Consider the following 22,627-nt stretch of genomic DNA (forward strand, 5'->3'; position numbering starts at 1 on the left):
GGGCTGATGGTGCAACCTGGAGAGTAGACAGATTATCAGGGCAGTGTGAGTACGGAGTGATGGTGCAACCTGGAGACAGTAGTCAGATAATCAGGGCAGTGTGAGTACGGACTGATGGTGCAACCTGGAGAAAGTAGACCAATCATCGTGCCCAAACTTACTCAATAAGTACGTCCACTGTTTAAAGAGTTTGACTTCCATACCATTATTTCACAAAGAAGTCTATGCTTGTGAATGTGCCAAATGTCTGCTTGTTTAATTTGCTACACACATCTTCAGACAAATGAAACAAGGTACGGCCGCTGAGTCGATATCCTTTCACCATTCATTCGAGCCAGCAACAGACTCGCAAACATTCAGGGTGATTGGATCAATAGTCATAAATACCCGTATTAGGCGTTATGACATGGTCGACAATTTCAGGTTCGAAAATGCACGTTCGGATTCATTTAGGTCAAGAAAATTGCCGTAATCGATTGTTTGTGTGTTAATTGCTTGTAGTGTAATCTGAAGCTTGATTTTGTTCTCAAGTTCGCTTCATGCTCGACATTTCCTGCATTGTCTAAGCGATTATGTTGTGAGAGCGTTTTATGATGAGTGGAAACTACAATGCGCATTTTTCACGTTTATCACGGATGTGTGAGAACGCATGGTTATGCAACCTGGAGAACGTGGACCATTTATCGGGACCAAATCTACTCACTCACTCGCGGTAAAATCGTCGTCAGGATGATGAGAACGCATTATAATCAACTTGGACACGATAGACCAGTCACATGAGTCCGAATGATGTTGCAACATTAGACAATGCCCAAACAGCAGAAGGAACATGAGTCCGTTGTGTCACATCAAGCACGGAAGTTCTGAGGCCATTCTGTACGTGGTGATATAACAGTAACAGTGACAGAAGCGGAGTCAGGTTGAATCTACATGATATATTCACATACTTATGTATCCGTGTTAGTTGCCCCACATGCCGATGGTTCATGATATGGAGTAATACAGTCCCCACGCTACTTCCGTGTCCACTTAAAGGCTGCCTATGTACGATAACGTCAATAATCGTATGCCCAGAGACTATTTTATATGCAATGCACACACTCTGAGCTCATACTTGGTGCTATGAAATCCATAATTTCAAACAGGCAACTGTCAGGACATTCCTTAACGTCGAATTTACATATCATGTTCTGTTGAAAAAATAACAATGCTTCGGAGACGCAACAGACAGTATTTTATATTTTCATACATTTGAAAATGTTTTCGGAATGTTAATATACATGGTCAGCTTTCATCAACAAGTAGTGCTGCTTCATCACTGATGGACCCGTGAAGGTCCGGGTTAGAATATTGATCTTCAGTAACCCATGCTTGTCGTAAGAGGCGACTAACGGGATCGGGTGGTCAGGCTCGCTGACTTGGTTGACACATGTCATCGGTTCCCAATTGCACAGATCGATGCTCGTGCTGTAGATCACTGGATTGTCTGGTCCAGACTCGATTATTTACAGACCGCCGCCATATAGCTGGAATATTGCTGAGTGCGGCGTAAAACTAAACTCACTCATCACTGATGGCCATGGGTGTATGTGTTTTATACAACAAACATGAATCTAGATTATAAAAAGGGGAGAGAACTGTTCTGTGATCCCATGGACTATAGGTTAGTGTACTAAACAAGCAGTATGCGTAAATGTCGCCCACAGACCTTTCTTGGAATACTTGGAGATCCGGGATAGATGTGATATTCTGCAATCCATGTTTTTCGTTAGAGGCGACTAAGACATACGGTGGCCAGGCTCGTTGACTTAATTGATACGAAAATATTGCGAAATATTGCGGGGTGTTACGCTGAAGTATATACAAATTAAACTCTTTGTTTAGCTTTTACACAAACTCAGAAAGGGAGGTATTATCTGTGATGACTGCGATATCTCAGGTTTCGCGCCACACAATGCCTCTATCGCACTATTTCTTTGACACATCGTACTATCGCTTCATTGTATCGCACTATCTCTTTGTCATATCGTAATATCGCTCAATTACATAGCACAATCAATCTGACGCATCGCAATATAGCTATGTCGCATTGCAAAATCCGTGTCTCGTCTCACAGTATTACGTGTTCGCTTCGCACGACCACAAAGATTTATAGCAATATCGCATTCGCTTATACCTCTCTCCCTGCTAAATTACATACTGGCTGGTGTTAAAATTAGTATGCCTAGGTCCATGACGTCACCTTTGTTTTGTACACGTTGTTTTGGCATCTCGAGCATTTGTACATAAAAACATCTCCATTTTCAGTCTTAATTGGCTGAACATAATCCCCCTTTAAGAATCCAGGTCTTTTAACTGTCACTAGTTAACGCTCCATCGTTTTCGGTTCACAATATGTTAATAGAATCATTTTCAAACTCGCAAATAATTCATTCTCGTGATTGAGAAGCGAGTCCATTAAAAACAAAGCAATGGGTTTTCAACTATTCATTCCCCGTTGCTCGCGCCGAGTTACCGAACGGGAAAATTGCATTTCTTTTGCACTAGAGGAAATTAAAGTGTTGCACGTTTTCGGGTCAGAAATGCAACATAATCAATAATTCAAACCACGATACATTTTGTTTGGGTTTTCTTTATCTGTTCTCAGTTTGAGCTGATTCTCCATTTTTTACAAATTGATGATGTACGTCTGTGGGCACAGCGAACACAAACTGTTTGAAATACCGTATCTACTGCATCTGTCTATTATATAGACAGCCTCTTATATTGTACAGATCTAAAAATTCAATTATCACGAAAACCAGACGCCCATGATAGCGATAAAACTTCAAATCAAACAGTGTTAGAGCTGTTCCCACAGACGACCAGGGGTCTGAATATTCGACAACTCCGCAGCGTCAAGGAACACAATACCACCACCACGCCAATTGCACCCGTGCTAAACCAAAACATGTTTTTCCCTTTGTCTGCTATGATGCATCAATTGTCCCAACTGTTAATCATCCGCATTTTTTCACTTGCGCGCAGTCTGTTGACAGATCAATATTTCCAAGGTAACAGTTTTCCTATGACACCGGTTATCTAATTTCACATAACTCTGCGTTAGCCATGCTAAATTATTGAACAACTGTCTTGTCGTCGTACAAACGATTATGTCTTCCCATTCTCTCAACGTCATATGACAGAATGTGTTCGTTACTTTCCAGAACAAGTGCTGTCCCTTGCCAGGACTCCCTACCCGGAAGCCAAAATGCACGGTGTGCGGTCTGGGTTAGCTAGTCTGACACTACACCGGCTGGGCTAGCTGAACAGCTCACTTCGTTCGTCTCAGTTGCTCGACAATGGCGGATTAACAAGTTCAGCGAGCCATTCTCCGCGCCTGTAGTGGAATATGCAAAAACCATGCAGGTCCTTACAGGACTTGTGGTGATATTTGGATTTTTTCTGGAAATATGGGATCCCGCGACGGGTAAGTGGTGTGCGTGACTCAGAAGTGTGGCTTTAATAGGTTGAGCGGAGTAACTCACCTGATTATTGTGAGCCTCGGGATTCTGATGCATGTGTCATCGTCATTGTGATCTCACTTTACGTGCAAGCTGAAGCAATATCTTCAGATTATATCATCTTTGTAACTCAACACCCAGGCAATTCAACCTTGTGTTGAATCTCAGTCACTTGTGTGACTTGAATGGACGGTGAAGGTTGTGTTCATATATCGAACGTGAGCTGAACTGCTTGTATATGTTTACCCTTCCTTGTGTCAATATAGCTAAATCAATTGTATGTTGTAACACGTGATAATAGCGTTGTGGACATGTCATTTATACCACATATTCATAGCTAACCTAACCTCTGTTACATGCAGACGTGAATTTGTTTGAAAGTATTTTGAACTTTCTGAGAGCTCGTCATGATTCATTGGGTGATAAAGTTCACACGACAGTACCTTGTGTCTCTATCGAACATGTGACACTTAATCTTCGTTACGTAGCCTACCACCCTATCATTACCCTTCACATACACAACTCTATTGACCGAAGGGCATGCGGTGGAGCGAGAGATGGGCAATGTGGTGTTATTTGTGTCCACGAGCTACCTAATTTTCTGAGCAGTTTTCACATAACACAGACGACCATGAGGATTTTCCGTCTGACTGAAGTTTAATTTTCTAGTAACCGAAGCTGTTCTCTATATATAGCGAGGGGGATAGCGAGCGCATGCATAGCGTTCCCCCTGTCAATGTGGCCTACTTTAATGCTCTGGTGGAAACAGCTGTTGGGCCCAAAGGGCTAATGATCTATGTGTTTGGACCAGCTTATCTATCTTGCCCCTCCTGGCCGACCGTCCCCTGGACCCCTCGTCCCTTCCACTACCCAGATTTAACATTCCCATACTGCCTCCTCTGGGATCGTTCCTGTTGCAATGCATTTCGGATTATTTCCTCAAATATCAATTAAATCGACTTCTAATGTCCGCTGGAGAACCAAACGTGCCACAAGAGGGTCTCTGGCTGTGGAGTTGGACGTGCATCTTCCTAACGTCTTTGTGAATATCCCATTGCAGCTGAAACACTCCCCTGCACATACGCGAAGCTTGTGTTCTGGAGCAGAGCTCATGTTGCTAAGTATAGCTACAGGTATCATCAGACCAAACATCGTCGGTATGTGCGGGTATAAATGGCCCGGTCGAGGTCAACGTGAGGTCGGTTATTGGGGCAGAGGGGATACACTTGACTGAGTCGGTATGCGACACTTTGCGGCTTGCTATTATACCCGTACAGCAATAGCAAGGATTGATGAATGCATTGATAATTGGCCGTAATTTGTTTCCGCGCCTGGAACACTTCTCGCCGTAATATTTGTATAGCTTTGATTGATCCCATCCGAAAGTACCCACATAGCGATAGCGGCTTCAGGAGAAATATGGATAATAGCATGATCATGTCATGCTTTATGACAGGCTCCATCCACTTGATTAGGAAATATGTCGTCTCGAGGATATGTGCCCAGACGTAGATCCACAACAACGTAACATGGATCTCCTCCATGATCTCGGAGCTCCCTACAGAGTTCATGAAACTTGACACAGCGTTGGAGTAGGTCCCTGAAGAGTTTCCAGCAGCGTTAAGAGTTCAGGACCGCCTGCTAATGCTTTGTGATGTTCAATTGTATTACGGTCCGCAAGCCTACGTTGACATTTTGCTTAAGCATCTAGGCCTGGAAAGAAAATATTCGGCTACTCTCGCCACCTTAGGCAAACTGTTAAATGTACCACCAGCGCAATATAAATGAAGTGTCACGTGCCGACAATTGGTGGTTAGAGGTTGTGGAACAATAATATCCATGGGACGAACCTTAATGAACTTTGGCAATTTCTGACCCTCAAAAACCGGATGTTTGTCTAATTAATGTCACACAAGTTGGAATTTGAACTCAAACTGTGGATCCAGCTGCCCCTTTCATACCAAAAACTGCAGTATTACTCACGTCAGGTTAAACGGATGGGAACGGAATGTAACGGAGCCCCAAAGGATCCGCCGCTTCTGTTAACTCGCTCCTTGTCAACATGGCGACACAACGCATCGAAAATGTTGATTTACGATGACAAAAAATAGAATCCCAATTCTGACAACATTCAATCATTATCAAGTGCTTTTCAGTTGAGTTCCAATTTCACAAAATTGAGCGAAATCCCTTGGGACGACAATGTTCCGATTTGCCACCCAGACAGCTCTAGGCCAGTCAGGTTTCAACATTCATCAAACCCCAACACATTGTTTTTGTACGTTGGGCTCACGAAAGCGTTACGCAAGTTTGTGTAGAAGGTTATTAATTAGCTCCCAAGCCGGTGCGGGTTTGGTAGCCAGTGTTATTGTATAATGAGATTTAATGTGTGGCTCCGTTGCGGTCTTTAATGACGTGGAGCGTATACTCAGCTGTTGTGATACCGTCATTGTGGCTAATTGCTCTTACTGTTACAGAATGAGAAGCAATTTGTTGCACTCACGTAATGAAATGTGTTCATCTGGTGTACAGGCCTTTACTGTCGGTTATGCCTACGTGTCACATTCAAGACTTATGTGAACGTATTAGTCCAACGCAAACACAAATATCGATTATGTTTCATGATACACACTTAGAGTGGACTGTTTGACAGTATGTAAACTAATTTATAGCAAACATTCGCCCGTTCTCGCTTCAAGTCATGCCTGGGTTAGGTCAACCTAACCCTAGTCTGTCTCACAGTCCCTGAACCACATTAATTTCCTACTGCCAAGCCCTCTCTGCAGTGCTAAAGCCCTAAATAAAGCAAGTCTAGATTTCCTCAGGTTCTGAATCTCTGGTCTCCCCAGGGCTCCTTTTCAATATAAATGGGCTTGTTTGTTACTATCAAAATTATATATATTCAGAGACTAAACCTTAGTCTAACCTAACCCCTGCGATAAGCCGGCACTAACGAAGACTTGCACAAGTCTCTATGATAAAAATTAATAGTTTAATAATAATTTCTAAAAAAAATAATAAATAACAGGTTGGGGTCCTTAGACAGTACTGTCCGCTTATCTAGACTTGCCTCTTTAAAGGATAGGATTACTATACATCCGTGGACTGAGCATTCAGTACAGCCTTGGAGCAAGGCTAGCACTAGCCCTACATGGTGTCGTAATACGTCTAGCCAATTTTTACTAATTTCGAGGCAGGGGTTACGAACCGTAGTTTTACCCCTGTATGACCTTGTTCTCATTAAGTTGATTATATGCATACCTGACGTGTGGCTATACAGAGTGTGAAAGGGAGGTGGGACAGCTTAGTGATTAATGCGTTCGCTCGTCACGCCACTGTCCCGGGTTCGATTCCCCATGGGTACAATGTGTGAAGCCCATTTGTGCTGTCCCTCGCCGCGACATTGCTAGAGTATTGCTAAATGTGGCGTAAAACCAAATTCCCTTGCTCAGAAGAGTAAACATTACCCTCACATTATTCTGACATCCACATGATAGGAAGCGAGCTTAGTATGAACTTAGTATGGATTAACAATTCAAATACCTTAATTGACGACGAGCCGAGATTTCCAATTATTGCAGTCTCTTCTACGAAACAATTACCAATTCCATTTTGCGTCATTGGTCGAACGTGTTCTTCAAAAGCCTCAAATTATGGCCAGCTTGCTCAGTAATCCTTTGTATCGTGCTCATTTGGCAGCTCAATATTAGCTCTGGTCAGATAATGGCTCATTTGTTGAACAACGGAAATATTAATCGTGGTCAATATTGATGACCATCAAAGATGACAGTTACAGTAAGCCAGGAGGAACGCATTGCTAATGTAAGGGCCATTTGTATGGCTAATGCATTCTTGTGTACGACAAATTCATTTAAAACCAGTTTGACTTTGTAAAGATGGAAAGAGCTGCAGCTGTACATTTGTGAACACAGCATCGTCACAGTGCAAATGGCCGTGCAGTTGGAAACTTCAGATATCTTCATTCTGATCAAGACCCGATAACGTGCATGCCGTTTATGATTTTATAGGCGAGCATGTTGGCGCTATTTCTGACGGGGAAAAGCCCTGCCGTCCACGGGACAACAGTTAACTGTGAAGAGTTACGTCTCTTAGGTGTTCCAGAATCTTGTGATCGGGGATTGGTCTGCTGAATTGGACCTGATGTTTTAAGCTTGTCAGCACCATTCCCATTGGTAAACGTCTGAGACTCCCTACACTTACGTCTCCCCCCACCCCCACCTCCTCCCGCAAACACAATACTGTAACTTAAATATAATGTCGTTTAGAAGTTAAAGAGTTAAAGCAAAGTCGCTGACTCTACCACAAATACGCGTTGTGAATGTCAGGACGGTTATTTGGTGTGTTTTGTACATACCCACTATTTATATTGTTTGGATATTGTTTTACGCAAGAGTAAACGGCGTTTTGAGTACATCATGATACCAGTTTATACTCGTAGCTTGAACAACGGGCTCATCGGGTGCGATGATAGCAAGCCAAGTCAATCTTGACCATCCGATTCCCATCCATAGGGTCTCTTATTATTGGACGGTTAGGTGGGGTAGTCTAGTGCTTAAAAGCGGGTTCGATTCCCCACATGGGTACAATATGTGAAGCCCAATTCTGGTGTTCCCCGCCGTGATATTGCTGGATTTATTGCTAAAAGCGGCGTAAAGCTGAACTCACTCACTTATTATTGGACGAAGGATGATGTCAGTTCTATGAATGCGAACACCCATCAATACATCAGTCTGTGTAGTAAAACGACGACACAACGCCGAGCTCAGTACACCGGTGTACAAACAGTTGAACGACCATGTGTAGACCGTAGGGGATTTCGGCTAGTTAGGTTCAGCAGCCATATTGGTCTACATGAAAGCTGGGAAACATGATGATGTAATTATGGTTGGATGCTGAGCGACTGTCTGGTTGAAAGTAAGCATGGTTTTGGTATATTTCTTTGTTAGATTTCCCAAGACACCATATTTATAACGGCTGTTGACAGGTGATTGACATGCAACAGAAACGAATAAAATTGGAAAATATTAAAATGAACAGTCGATGTGCGTAAAAAAATGTCCAAGCATGTTATTCCCTCAAGGATGTTTTGCCATTTATTGGTAGGGCTGCATGGACGTGTTTGTCTTTCAACGCAATTATGCTAACATGCATCACACAAACCACGGAACGGAGCCACCTATTGGTTCCAAACGGGCTGCTGCAACATCAACTATTGTAATTTGAAAATACTGAAATGCAAATTGTTTATATTTTACAAACCCCTTCAAATACAGATTGTTTTATGAAACAACAGTTAAAGATAGAGTTGCAGAAAATCGCAGATAATTGGTTTAGGAAATAGTCTGTTCACTGACAGCGCGTAGTCATGCGATTTTCGATGGCTGTCTGAAGCTTCTTGCAACATCGTCGTTCACAGAGAACGTTCCCTACGATTACATCTGTCAAGAATCCAGTCGCCATGTTTTATGACTAATTCATCAGAAATGGTATGCGGGTTCCCTTAGTCCTAATTCTTGTGATCATGTGTAGGCTGCCGAGATACACCTCGAGCAGTTGATGATTGCGGCGTGAAACAACATTCGCTCCTTGAATCCATTAACGAGTTCCTTTTGCCATAATGGTTCCCGAGGGGGTGGCTGATCCAGGGGGATACAATGATTCATCACTGCGGCCTGTAACTAACCAGTCTGGACCGGGCAAGCTGGTGGTTGACCAAATTATCAATGACCCACGCCGTCGAGTCGCCATGACATACAAACAGGTCACAGATGGTCTTTTGAAACCCTGAAATTAATTCAATCGAAAACTCTCAAGCAGATCTACAATACCTTTATTAAGTAATGTTTTATTCAGTATCTCTCGACTGTTTTCTATTCTATATTGAAAGTCAATCCAATCAAGGTCCATCTCAATTAAATGTTAATTTGGATCACGTATGGTACAGGTATGTATGACAAAGGTATGCGTCTTTTTCCCCTTTGCTGTGTCAAGATCCGCAGCATGTGATGGTTATGACCATTTGTCTGGAAGCATGGTTTTAGCCGATGTGAGGTGAGGTGAAATTGGGCTTTAGGTCGTGCTTGAGAATATTTCGCTCATATGACGACTTTGCCGATGTGGTGAAGTTAGTGAGTGTGTTGGGTTTTACGCCGCTTTTAGCAATATCTCCAGCAACATCACGGCGGGGGACACCAGAAATGGGCTTCACACATTGTACCCGTGTGGGAATCGAACCCGGGACTTCGGCATGACGAGCGAACGCTTTAACCACTAGGCTACCCCACCGCCCCCAATGTTGTGACGACTACAGCGAGTAAGGTGCGTCACTCCAACATCTGCAATGCTAGTAACATGAAACCTCAGTAGTGCATTCCCCGTGGGCATACAGGATAAATATAGGTCCCTAGCAATGTATGAATGTATGTATATCTTACAATGGATGCGAGAAGTGACTTGATGGATTGGATGGCGGGACTTCGTGACGTGGTTGATTGCGTCCCCATACCTTGACGTGTGGATCGTTGCGTCAGCATACATCGACGTTGTGGATCGCTCACAGTATCAGTTACTCGGTTTACAATTACAGACTCGATTATTTACGGGATACCTTAATATTGCGGGGTTATTGCGGCGTTCAACAAGAATGACAGACAGGCATGCTTCTCGCACACGGACACACATCGCCACTCTGGTGATCCATCCTAACGACAAGCTCTCATCGTGTTGGTTCACCCAACCAACTCTGTACTATCACGTTGTAGAGGCCGATCCATCAGCTCCGCGACTACAGAGTAATCACCGTTATTTCGCCATCGGTAGTGCTTTAAGATAAGAACCAGAGGAACTACTTCACGGAGGTGTCAAGGATGATTGATGCTCAGACAGTTTGAACCTCATGCCCTTAGTGCTAGTCTTACAGCAATCAATTAAGTAAAACCATAATACTCACTATAACAAAGCATTGCAGTGTTTCCGTGCTGAACCAACAGTATACTGATGCGCGGATCTCGTTATTACATTAAATGTCATGTTATGTGATACAGACTGACCACAAGTCAGGATTTATGTCTCCCAGTAAACAAGGACCTCTTCATTTTCGGTCGGTAACCTGTCTGGGTGAAGGCAGAATCTAGGCAGGAGAAAACCTATACGTTTATCATTGAAACCTGAGCCAGTTTGGAAGAAGATAAAGATTTACTGGGGCAACGGAAGATTGATTTAGAGCGGAAAGATATTAAATTAAATGACGAGACGTTTTTTGTGCAATGAATTATCGCTTTTAATCTTTTTCCCCATGTCGATTTCTCCGCCTGTTTGCCTGCAGCCTTCATTTGAATCTTAATGGACATGCTTACTCTGCAAACGGTTACGAAACGAGACTAGATTGGCATTTAGATTGTCGTATACGCAAAGCTTTTATGTACCGAGCCTCTGTAATTCGACCTCATTGTGTACTCATGTAATATTGTCATAGTAAACCCTTACAGCTGAAGTGATGTCTAGTGTCTTTACGAAGCTCAAAGGTTAGTTCCCATATCCAACCTAATGTTGACAAATATTAGCATGCATTCTCGCAGGTTTCTCAGACCGTGCACACAATTGTCCTTTTATCGGTAGCTGTTTCATTTCGCTTAACAATCGGGAAGGTTTTGTTTGGAATTTCCAGTGTGACTATTTGCCATATACCGCCCATCTATTATGTACATTGTTAACTAGGTGATCGTCTACTGATAGAGGCACAGCTGCTGCTGCTGGTCTGGCAACTGTACGTCAAACTCCTGTTGATGACTTACACACCTGAGACGCTGCAACAGTAACCTTCAACGTTCGATTTTTAGCAACAGCATTAACGACTTTAACTGGTCGAGCGAAATTTCATTTCCGAGTCATCAATTGTTTTTGTCTCTACATGGCAACGCGATTGTTTATGCAGTGATCTTATTGAGGTTGTGGAATTATTTAAGTTTGTGGATGAGGAATGACGGAACGATGCCTTAGGGGTTCAGATGGAAGCGTACGGCTTCTGTTTTGTGAGTTTAAGGCAGGACGACTAACTGGTGCTGGATCGATGCTAAGCACGTAACTGTTGGCGTAGAAGGTTCTTTTCTGTTTAAAGGGCGATTGCCCTCAAAATCCCGGAGTGAATGGGTACCCGGGAGGATGAGGTGACAATGTAACGCTCTTGCGCTTAGCGGTCAGTTCGGGTTGTATTCTCCTCAGGGAGCTGAGAATGAAAAGTCGAATTTAAACTGACCCACTGAACGGAGTAATCGACATGCAACGCTTCGTGCATACATTGCGCATTGAACTCGGCCTTCTAGATGCGCACCGTTCTTCATCTTATCATCATTAGGCTTAGTATTATGCAGACTGTTTCTAAACAGATAGTGTCAAAACGCAGGGTTACTTTGACTAGAGGGGTTGTTATAGGTAACCCTGTGGTTGAACCGTTCTCACGCGTCGCCGAAGGTCCGGTTTCGATTCCGGACGCATCCTCGTTGTGATAGGGTGAGAATAGTTTTTGCACCAAAGAAATGTTGCTACCGCTCTCACTCGGTCACTGAACACTTCCGCCTGGGTGAGAGGCGACTAACGGGATCGGGTGGTCAGGCTCGCTGGCTTGGTTGACACATGTCATCGGTTCCCAATTGCGCAGATCGATGCTCATGCTGTTGATCACTGGATTGTCTGGTTCAGACTCGGTTATTTACAGACCGCCGCCATATTGCTGGAATATTGCTGAGTGCGGCGTAAAACTAAACTCACTCACATCCGCCTGGGAAAAAGGTTTTTTCTGGGTATTCCTTTGACGCTTGTTGGTGATGTCCTTCATTCGGGTCGTCCTTACTTCAACGTTTGCAAATGAACGTTTGAGAGGATCAACCTTCTCTGTTATATGATGAGATTGATGTTACTGCTAGCTTAATATCGAGTGCATCCACCTGGAGATCTAATCACTTCCGAATTAGGTTAGATCCGATTGTGGAATTGCGTTATAAATACGAGTAACGGAAACTAGAGAGATCGGCAGGAATAATTAGTTCGATGGTTCAAGAAAGCCAATTGTGTTAAACGATGGTACAGTTTTTCTTTAAATGATTGTCAGCATTACATATTCACATCGGAAGAGCAATAGCCTGAGGCATAACGTCAAGCCTTGCTCCAAGGACATTCTGAAGGCAAAGGATGTATATTAATTCTATCTTTATAGAAGGCAAGTTTTGATAACCCGACAAAACGCCAGTCTTGTACGGGGACTGTTCCTTTTATGTATATAATCTAGGAATTAATAGTTATTTGGATAATCATTTACATAGACCCCTGTGCAAGTCTACACAACGTCAACTGTCCGATTGAGGTTGTTCTTTAATCATACACACCCCGAAACAAATCTATCCAAGAAATAAGAATGTATTTATTCTGCAAAATATATTATTTGCATTCTGTCTGGCTGCATCTCCCTGTCACATGTCCTGACAATGTCCATGAAAACATTTATGCCTGAACATGAGGACTGTAACATCCTACTGAAATACTTAACAAAACTGAAAATATATTCAATGAATACAGCCACTGTAAGTCAAAAGAGATTTAGATTAATGCAGTTTTAAAAAAAAAAGTCTCCTGGCTCCCTTTTAATGAATTTTATTAAAATGATTTAAGAAATGTTATATTTCAGGTAAAATATGTTCATTTCAGAAACTAGTTCAGCTGTCCTTGTAACACTTTCAACGGATCATTTGTTCGGCATGATAGCTTCAACTTGTTTTTTGTGTGAACACCATTCGTACAACCGGATGTTAATACTGTTCCTTAGGTGCCGTCATCTTCTTTGTGTCTTGGAATTCTTCAGCCCCTGGCGGTTTTTTCTTTGTCAGAGACGGCCCCAATGACACAACCTTTTAAGTACAATGATGATTGAAGGTCTGCAGCCAGAAGCATGCTAAGTCACGACAGGGCGAGTGGTGATGCCCTGGATTTCTTCTCTTCCACAAAACCAAAAAACTCTCAGCAAAATCCTCAAGTGCATTCATCATTAATAACCTAGGCGTGTTGATACCTAAACTGTTAATTGCGGGGCCTTGGATGGCATGTGTTGTCTTTAAAGACAGGCAATCGGATAAACCCGATGAATAATTTATCCATGTTTCAAAGACAAGTCAACACAGAATACTCTCTGATATAATGACTTTATTTGATTGCGACTATTCCAAGAGGGAGTTTTCATTTTCAGAGATTTTTCTATCCAATATACTGAGGCACGAAACAACATCGTTTCTCCCCACCGGCTGTGAAATGTTTACAGCCTCAGCGTCTGGCTTGCCTTTGGTTGGCGGTTGCCGAGAAGTCCACATTCGTTGTTTTGTTTTCATTAATTGAGTTTAACTATCTTAGCGAGAATGTTACAGTTTGGCCTGTGTCTGTAATACAATTACCACATCACTGGCTTATACGCTATTGATTCTACACCATGTGGCTGCCTCGATATGCCTCCACTCTCGGGGACCTCGAGTCAAATACCGTGCCTTCATCTCACATCTCCCTGGCATGTCATGGACATATTAACTTCGTCAGCGTTGCATTCAAAGCCTCACAACTAAATACGTGACGCTTGCTGTCAACTATTCTTATACGGTTCGTTGCTCCAGTTTCAAATCTCAATTGAATTCCCCAGCTATGTTTAATAACCAAGACCTAATCCCCCAGAAAGGCACCGACTGCCCTGTCATTTAATTCTAAGCTGACCTGGAGACGCAATGTTCCTATTTTTTCACGTATGGCTACACATTATATCATGGCACATCTTTAAGAAAGGAAACGAATGGCTTGTATTTGTAGTCAGGCGCTCAAAGCCTTAAGCAAATCGAGGTTAAGCGCCCACCAGGGTTTCCATTGTGAGTGGTCAGTGAACCAGATTGCTGTCCAGTACCATTTCATCCTCATCCTCATGCTGAAGATTGTCCAGCATCAAACCTTGTTTTGTGACGTACAAAGGCTCGCCTGTCAGGAAGCATGTTCTTTGTTGGCCCACAAGGCGCATGAAGTAAATTAACGCCACATGCAAGTCGGAAAGGAGATTATCTGATGATAAAATCTCACGCTGTTAACAAGTTCAAATGTCATGTTGTATTAGATTGCCCGAGGGCTGGTAGACGGAGCGTTATCTCCGCGAGCTAAATGGTGTCCATTGATGACCAGGGTTGAGTTTGTGTATTGGCCGACGTGGGCAATATACCGAGATAAACAATGAGATAAGGGGGTCGGGCAGGAACGTGGGCCAGCTTTATTTCATTTTAAGGCCCTGTTGTATAACTCGGTCATGTAATGACTCATGTGCAGTGCTATCTTGATTTAAATTCAAGTGTCTTGAAATACTGAGGTTTCCATGTTCAAAGTCCAGAGTCAGGACTGTGAGGGTTGTATTGTGGGGATTAAAGGATGGGGGTTGGTTTGGTTAGATAAGAGCGAAGGCGTTAGAAACGCGAGGGTGTAGAAAAATGTGTTTCCTCGTAGAACAATGTGTATCCTTGTATCCATGTGTGTACAATGAAATGGGAAGGCACCGAGGCTGATTGTGGGAAAATGTGTGGGTGGGGGTGGGAAAATGTGTGACTGGGGTGGGGAACTGTATGGCTGGCTGGGACTGTGGCTGGTAGTGTTGGGTACTGTGTGGCTGGCGGTGGGGGACTGAGTGTGTGGCTGGCGGTGGGGGACTGTGTGACTGGGGTGGGGGACTGTGGCTGGTAGTGGGGACTGTGGCTGGTAGGGGGGAGTGTGTGGCTGGTGGTGGGGGACTGCGTGGCTGGCGGTGGGGTACTGTGTGGCTGGCGGTGGGGACTGTGTGGCTGGGGGTGGGGACTGTGTGGCTGGTGGTGGGGACTGTGTGGCTGGTGGTGGGGGACTGTGTGGCTGGGGGTGGGGGACTGTGTGGCTGGCGGTGGGGGACTGTGTGGCTGTGGCTGGGGTGGGGTACTATGTGGCTGGGGTGGGGGACTGTGTGGCTGGCGGTGGGGACTGTGTGGCTGGTGGTGGGGACTGTGTGGCTGGTGGGGACTGCGTGGCTGGTGGTGGGGGACTGTGTGGCTGGTGGTGGGGACTGTGTGGCTGGTGTGTGGCTGGTGGTGGGGTACTGTGTGGCTGGTGGCGGGTACTGTCTGGCTTGGAGGGAGATGTGTGTGGCTGGGGTGGGGACTGTGTGGCTGGTGGTGGGGGACTGTGTGGCTGGCGGTGGTGGACTGGGCGGTTGGGGACTGTGTGGCTGGCGGTGGGGAGATTGTGTGGCTGAGGGGTGGTGGGGACTGTGTGGCTGGCGGTGGGGACTGTCTGGCTGGGGTGGGGGACTGTTTGGCTGGCGGTGGGGGACTGTGTGGCTGGCGGTGGGAGACTGTGGGGTGGGGACTGGCTGGCGGTGGGGACTGTGTGGCTGGTGGTGGGGCTGGCTGGGGGGACTGTGTGGCTGGCGGTGGGGACAGTGTGGCTGGCGGTGGGGGACTGAGTGGCTGGCGGTGGGGACTGTGTGGCTGGCGGTGGGAGAGACTGTGTGGCTGGTGGTGGGGACCGTGTGGGTGGGGTGGGGGTACTGTCTGGCTTGGGTTGGAGATTGTGTGGCTGGCGGTGGGGTACTGTGTTGCTGGCGGGGGAGGGGGAATGGGCTGGGGAAGCAGGAATGTGTGGCAGGACATGGTATGTCACATGTTTTCAAGCATGATATAATATATTCAAAGATAAAAAGGTTAAGGTACATCTGAACTAGATTGACAGAATGTGTAGTTGTGTATAGATATGGCGGTGACGGAAATGAACCCGGGCAGGAGTGGTGACAGGGTTTTTCTGTAGTCGTACAGGACTACAGTGTAGTTAAAGTGTTAAAAAAGTAGTTCAGAGTATTGCACAAAACATGTTTAGATTTAAACATTGGGCTCAAAGTCAAATAGGATGAAACGTATAGTTCATTTTGGTATTAGATTTGCAAGTCCTATCCGATCCCCTTTCATAATCCTACATACGATGTTAACGCAAATATGTAGAACTAATTGTTAAGAATGACAAGGCAGATTGACAACAGCCTCGGTAGGTCAGGTGGTGTCGGGATGTCTACAACTCGTGAGAATGCAGTGTTGTATTAAACAGTGTTATGTTAATAACACTGCTGAGGGTGTAGACTAATTATATGCCTATCCTTCAGGTAGCAGACGCTGACAATGGAAGTATACCTGGTTAATTCGCTTTAACCTTTCTCACATTAACACCGAGGACACGTTTAAGCCCTAAACAAGTTCAAACTCTCAACGCGTTAAAGTTAAAGGGCAAGCATTTTGTTTAGGTTCGTGTTCAGCATCTCGGGCAATGTAATACAACAACATGTTATTCACAGTGTAAGCCCGATCTGGTTAGATAACTTTCCTTCACTATCATAATAAAAAATTATCTTAGTTTAGGAAGTGACGTCACCTCGCTATATCTCTCACCAGATGTTTTGCACATGAGTAATATGGCGGTACGGGTTCGTGCAAATAGAACTCAAAAAGAAAATTTGTCTTAAGAGAATGGACATAAAATGCACTGGAAAATGAACAGAATAATAAAAGACTGGGTAAATTTGCTGTAGTGAATGTGTATCAGTGTAGACGATATTGTTTGTTGTTTAACGCCGCACTCAGCAATATTCCAGCTCAATGGTGGCGGTCTGTAAATAGTCTGGGCCAGACAATAATGTGATCAACCTCATGAGCAACAGGGATACGATGACACGTGTCAACCAAGTCAGCGAATATACCCACAAGATACCCTTGGTCGCCTCGTACGATTAGCATTGGTTGCTGAAGACCAATTCTAACCCGGATCTTCATGTTCGAAACAACATGCACGTTTCTATATCATGGAATATGTACATATACTTAGTACTGAGTGAAAGGACACAGTCGTGACTATTAACATCTACCCCCACACTCGTATATAATTACATCAGCTTCCCCAAACACCGTTTGTCCATTATCATTCATCATTTTGTCGTTAGCATCATCAATTGTTTAGGTGACTCTCGATTTTAAAAAAAATAGCCTAATTATGTCATGTGGAAAACTTTTAGAAGAAAATAGCTTTACTTGAAAAGTTTCTGAAGGACGATTCATCACTTTCAATTTGCCGTGTTTGTGAAGCCTAATAATGCTCAGTTAGCCGTTCTCAAAAACCAACTACTGTAATAAAATGTGCTTGTCTAGCATAACGCTCCAGGGACCAGCATGTTCTACCATCATTCTCCAAAGCTGGGTCTCTTTATGCGGTTATTTCAGTCTTGAGGTGGTGGACAATCCCATGTTATTTCTCGGCAAAGAGTTAGGTTAATGGCGTCCACAGCTGGATTTAAACTCCTTGCCGTTTTTATATCTGAGAAATGTACAAGATTGGTGTCGACAAAATGTTAACACTAAACAACACTACGTGGTTGTATCCAACTGCGTTCCCCGGGGTATTATTGAATTTCTTAATAAACCAAGATTAAAATCAAATGCTGGTTGATTTATTGCCACCGACATATGTTTCAGGATCAATATTTTCCTCAAGCCGAGGAGTGTGCAAGCGGATCTTATCTCAATGTCCCTCATCAACAACTGCTTTGAACTGCAGTAATTTTGGGCTGATGTAGATTTTTAGTATGGTCGATTTCCATTCAGCTCGGCTGATTATACTACGACTGCATGTTCTGCATAATCTAATACTGCATGCTCTTAAACAATTGCCCTCGCGTGATGCGTCTCAACTGTTGAATGTGTTCGTGATGCGTCTCAACTGTTGATGTGCTGGTGATGCGCTAGGCGTTGTTTTCCTGGGATGCCTGTACGTCATGGGAACACTATATCCCCGGAAGAGTCAACACTCAGGCGATAAAAGTCATAAGGTATTAATAATAGAGTCTGGAAAATATAATTACACGATATTGTTCCTGGTTTTTACTGAGGGGGATATTGTTTCGGCCAATGATTAAAAATACGGATTTATTTCTTTGTAAATAGAGAAGGCGAATGAGTTTTCTTTCAAATGTATTACAGGATGTTATTCATGTCCAGCGAACAATGCATTTAATTTCTTGAAACCCGAGAACAAGTTATTTATTCCCATTTTGTCCTCTGTGAAATATTTAAGTATAGAAACACACATTCTGCCCGCTCCCCACATCCTACCCTTCCCTTCTGGACTACCAGTTCGTTATGCTACAGGATTTCAAGCGACACAACCCTTTCCTTTGCGAATATTAGACTCCATTATACTCCATTCCGACTGTCACGTGTTGGTTATGATGTGCCTGTTTGTTTTACCGTTAAAGTCAGCAAACCCAGAGTTTCACTAAGAAACCGCTATAGTCGGTTATTGTGACGTGACAGATTTTGACAGTTTAGGATAACATCACATGTGATACCACCATCTCACTCCAGCGATGATCACAGTTTGGATGAATAGTATGATGGTTGATGCTTTCCTGTATTACTGTATTTATGTACATATGTACGTATGTATCATTACACCCACAGCGACACGGTACATGCATGGACGGCCATGTGGTTTGAACTTACGCGATTTAGTGTACAAATCACGATCAATTATGGTCTATGGTCTGTCAGTCCTGTCTGTGAATCTGAGTGAGTGAGTGAGCTTAGTTTTACACAATATTCCAGCAATATCACGGCAGGGGACACCAGAATGGGCTTCACACATTGTACCCATGTGGCGAATCGAACCCGGGTTTTCGGCATGTCGAGCGTACGCTTTGACCACTAGGCTAACCCCAACGCCACCTTGAGTCAGCACCCCCGACCCCCACCCCCAGCTTATGCTGTCAGCAACCTGTTTTTCCATTCCAGCTGGGCTTCAGGTTGAGAATACGCCCAGCAACCATTTCTGATAGTACAAGAAGACCTACAAGGGCGAGTGGTCACGTTTGGGACCTGTTTGGTTGCGTGACATCGTACTCAGAAGGAACGAATCGATGTTCATAATATCAATCACTGGATTGCATTCCCCAGACGCGAGTATTTGCAGACCGCCATTGTGTTGATAGAAAACAAAACAGATGTCAAGGCAAATCCTTAAGACTAAATCAGATTACAGAACGTCATGACTTAATAATGCTGGCAGCAACATAACCTCGCTAACGGAAGTGCATTGCTCCACAGAACAGATCTAAGACTATTTCCGTGGGCTGAAACTACCACAATAATAAAGATCCATCTGCAGGGACATTTGGTATTTGAAACCGGAATGAATGAAACAGTAACCAAAGCTGATATCTCTTGTTTGTGAATTATACCTTTCTGAAATGTCAACATCTGCACCTGACAGAGACTTGTTTGCGTGACCTTTCCGTACAGACTCGGTACATTCACATAAGTGCCACATAAAGCCATCCTTAGTTGATCTGGACACTCATGATACTCTTCACCCTCCTAAAGCCAACCTCCCACATGTACATTCAGACCAAGTCTGGAGAAGTAATAGTGACAGCAGCTTACATGAACACAGCTACACGTCTATTACCCTTGATTTAGCACTGGAACACTGTAGACAGTGCATCGCAGCGGACGAATTACAGCTCATCTGGATGCGTCTTTGCTTCAGTCGTGTTCCACACTGACCATTTACCTCGCCTGTCAGCCCTTCGAACCTAAAACACTGATACTCGATTACAATGACAGTGTAGGACTTTTTTCCTGGTAAGCGAGTAAACAGCGTGGCAGATCAGGTTACAGGGTCATCTAGCAGGAGCACCAGCCTTTCAAAAGCTTTTTCATGTTCCGATGGCGTAAATAGGGGACTTACGTCTGGATCCCTGACCAAGCCTGTGTTAACTCTTTATTGCTCAACACACGCGATATTGTGACATGGGAGATTTACAGAGCGAGTGTACACTATTTTGTACCGATCATCGGCAATGGAACCACAGTTTAGAGCTATGAGGTCATATTACTGAAGGTCTTTGACTTCCACTTTTCTGTGATTATAGTGTTTCTGTCCAGGAGTTATGTTTTGTCATGTGTTGGTAGACGTGGTTTGTGCTTTGCGGGTGATTTAGTTTCCTTGAATGTTTCTCCAGTTCAGGTTGTACGTTACAACGGCCAATGTACTTAGGGAGGTGAGGTGAGGTGAGGTGAAATTGGGTTTAACGTCGTGCTTGAGAATATGTCGCTCATATGACGATGTGCATGCGTGTGTATGTGTATGTGCGGCTGCTTGTACTAGCCCAGACTGAAGCTGGTTTTATATTGCTAGCCCACTGAGATACCATGCCGCAGTGAAGCATGAATACCCCACTCAGACACATTATACTGACTCCGAGCCGACCAGTCGTTGTTGTACCCATTAATGCCGAGCGCCAGGCAGGGACCAACAAGTACCATATTTTAACGTCTTTTGGTATGACGCGGTCGGGGATCGAACCCGCGACCTTCTGCTCTCCGGGTGGACGCTCTAACCACTACACCATCGGGGCGGTCTACTTAGGGATGTTCTTGTACATCAAAGGCGCTGGTGTGTGCGTTGCAGAGTTGGGACCATTTGGTGTGTTGAAGATCTGTGATCATGGGTTCGAACCCTGTTTTCTTGGTTCTGTTTCTGGGTTTGTCAACAACAAACCATTGTCGCTGCTTGATAGACCTGCGTGACTGTGGACGTCACTCAAGCGTTAAGCTGACAAACTGTTAAATAACTGAAGTACCATCTAAAGTAGAGTTAAACAAAAACCTGCATATCAGTATCTCATATGCCATGATAATCTATCAAAGGCCTGTGTTATTCCTCTCTTGAAGAATATGATGCGACCACAGTCAAACTGTTGATATGTCCAACAAATATATATCGGGTTATCCGCGTTTCCACCCATGACCTAATAAGGAATCTACAGGGACCTAACTTTTACTTCGAGACAACTCTATGTTCGATACAACGACGTTTGTCAGTATTTCATTATCGGATCTATTAGTCCAAAACTCTGTAGTCGGTCATACATACCCTGAAACAAGTACACCCAATACAGCCCATGCAAGTCTAGATTATGGCAGTAGTCGGTCATACATACCCTGAAACAAATACACCCAATACAGCCCATGCAAGTCTAGATTACCACAGATTTCGGAAAATGAAGAAAAGTTCAGTGTCTACATTTTACTATATTTAATGAATATTATTTATAAAATGAAAAAAAATATGTTCATTTCAGAGAATAGATGTCTAGTCTAAAGGCGTTTTACGGAAATATAAGCAAGTCTAGAACAAAGGAAGGACGCCCTTGTCTTGACTGTTAATTAAATCCAGAAATTACAATTGAAAGTATATCTTTAATCCAGAAATAACAATTGAAAGTATATCCATATTAAATAGTTGCCTAATAAGCTAAAGCAAGTCTAGAAGGGGTTTGGGGCAGTGAGGTTAAATATGAAAGTCAATAATCCAGAACGGTGATCCGCTTATTTGAATCAGATCATGTTTGGGTCTATGACCTTTTTTTTTTATGCCTACTTGGCACTTTCAACGCATCATTTTTTCGTAAGTGTTGCCATGCTCGGTAGACGTTTGGAGAGTGGAATATCTTGATGTGGTTCCGGGCAAAACGTGAGTCACTTACCAAATATAGCGTGAAACAGTAGCTGGGGCAGATAAGACATCCTCTTTTAACCACACTTACCTAAACGCTCGAGATAGAACCGGATAGTTTAACAACGATCTAACGACCCATAATTATATTTTATACAGCTCATAAAACGGCTTTGAGAGGGGCCCACTGTCTAGGTGGTTGACACAGGTTGAATTTAAGCTTTATTGATCCCGTGTCTGTGTGTATGATTGCACGGCAAATATCATGTTTTCAGCGTGAAAGCTGAACAAAAACCTTCCAAAATCGATACGTGGCTTGTTTTTATATGGTTTAAATCGGAGAGATCAAATGACACGATTAACACACTGTCTAGGTACGACTACGGTAAGCTGTCGGGGATATTTATCACTCATTGCATCGTTCGGTTTGGTGAAATCAGGGTCCGGAGATTGATAGAGCACTTAAATCCTTTGCTGCACAGACACATATACACAAAGAGAAATGAGTTTGGGACACA

General features: G+C 43.7%; 1 protein-coding gene across 1 annotated transcript in view; it reads left to right on the forward strand.

Annotated features, from left to right (window-relative positions):
- Nucleotides 1-3,126: 3,126 nt before the first annotated feature.
- The window catches only part of LOC124269480, a 48,467-nt gene continuing 28,966 nt past the window's right edge, over nucleotides 3,127-22,627 (forward strand). The window contains exon 1 of the mRNA XM_046704493.1: nucleotides 3,127-3,469. Coding sequence (XP_046560449.1) covers nucleotides 3,403-3,469 — 67 coding nt within the window. The 5' untranslated portion in view covers nucleotides 3,127-3,402. The remainder of the gene's footprint in view (nucleotides 3,470-22,627) is intronic.

This window comes from Haliotis rubra, unplaced genomic scaffold (genome assembly GCF_003918875.1).
Source record: "Haliotis rubra isolate DU_JTF1 unplaced genomic scaffold, ASM391887v1 Scf145, whole genome shotgun sequence".
In the NCBI taxonomy this organism is placed as follows: domain Eukaryota; kingdom Metazoa; phylum Mollusca; class Gastropoda; order Lepetellida; family Haliotidae; genus Haliotis; species Haliotis rubra.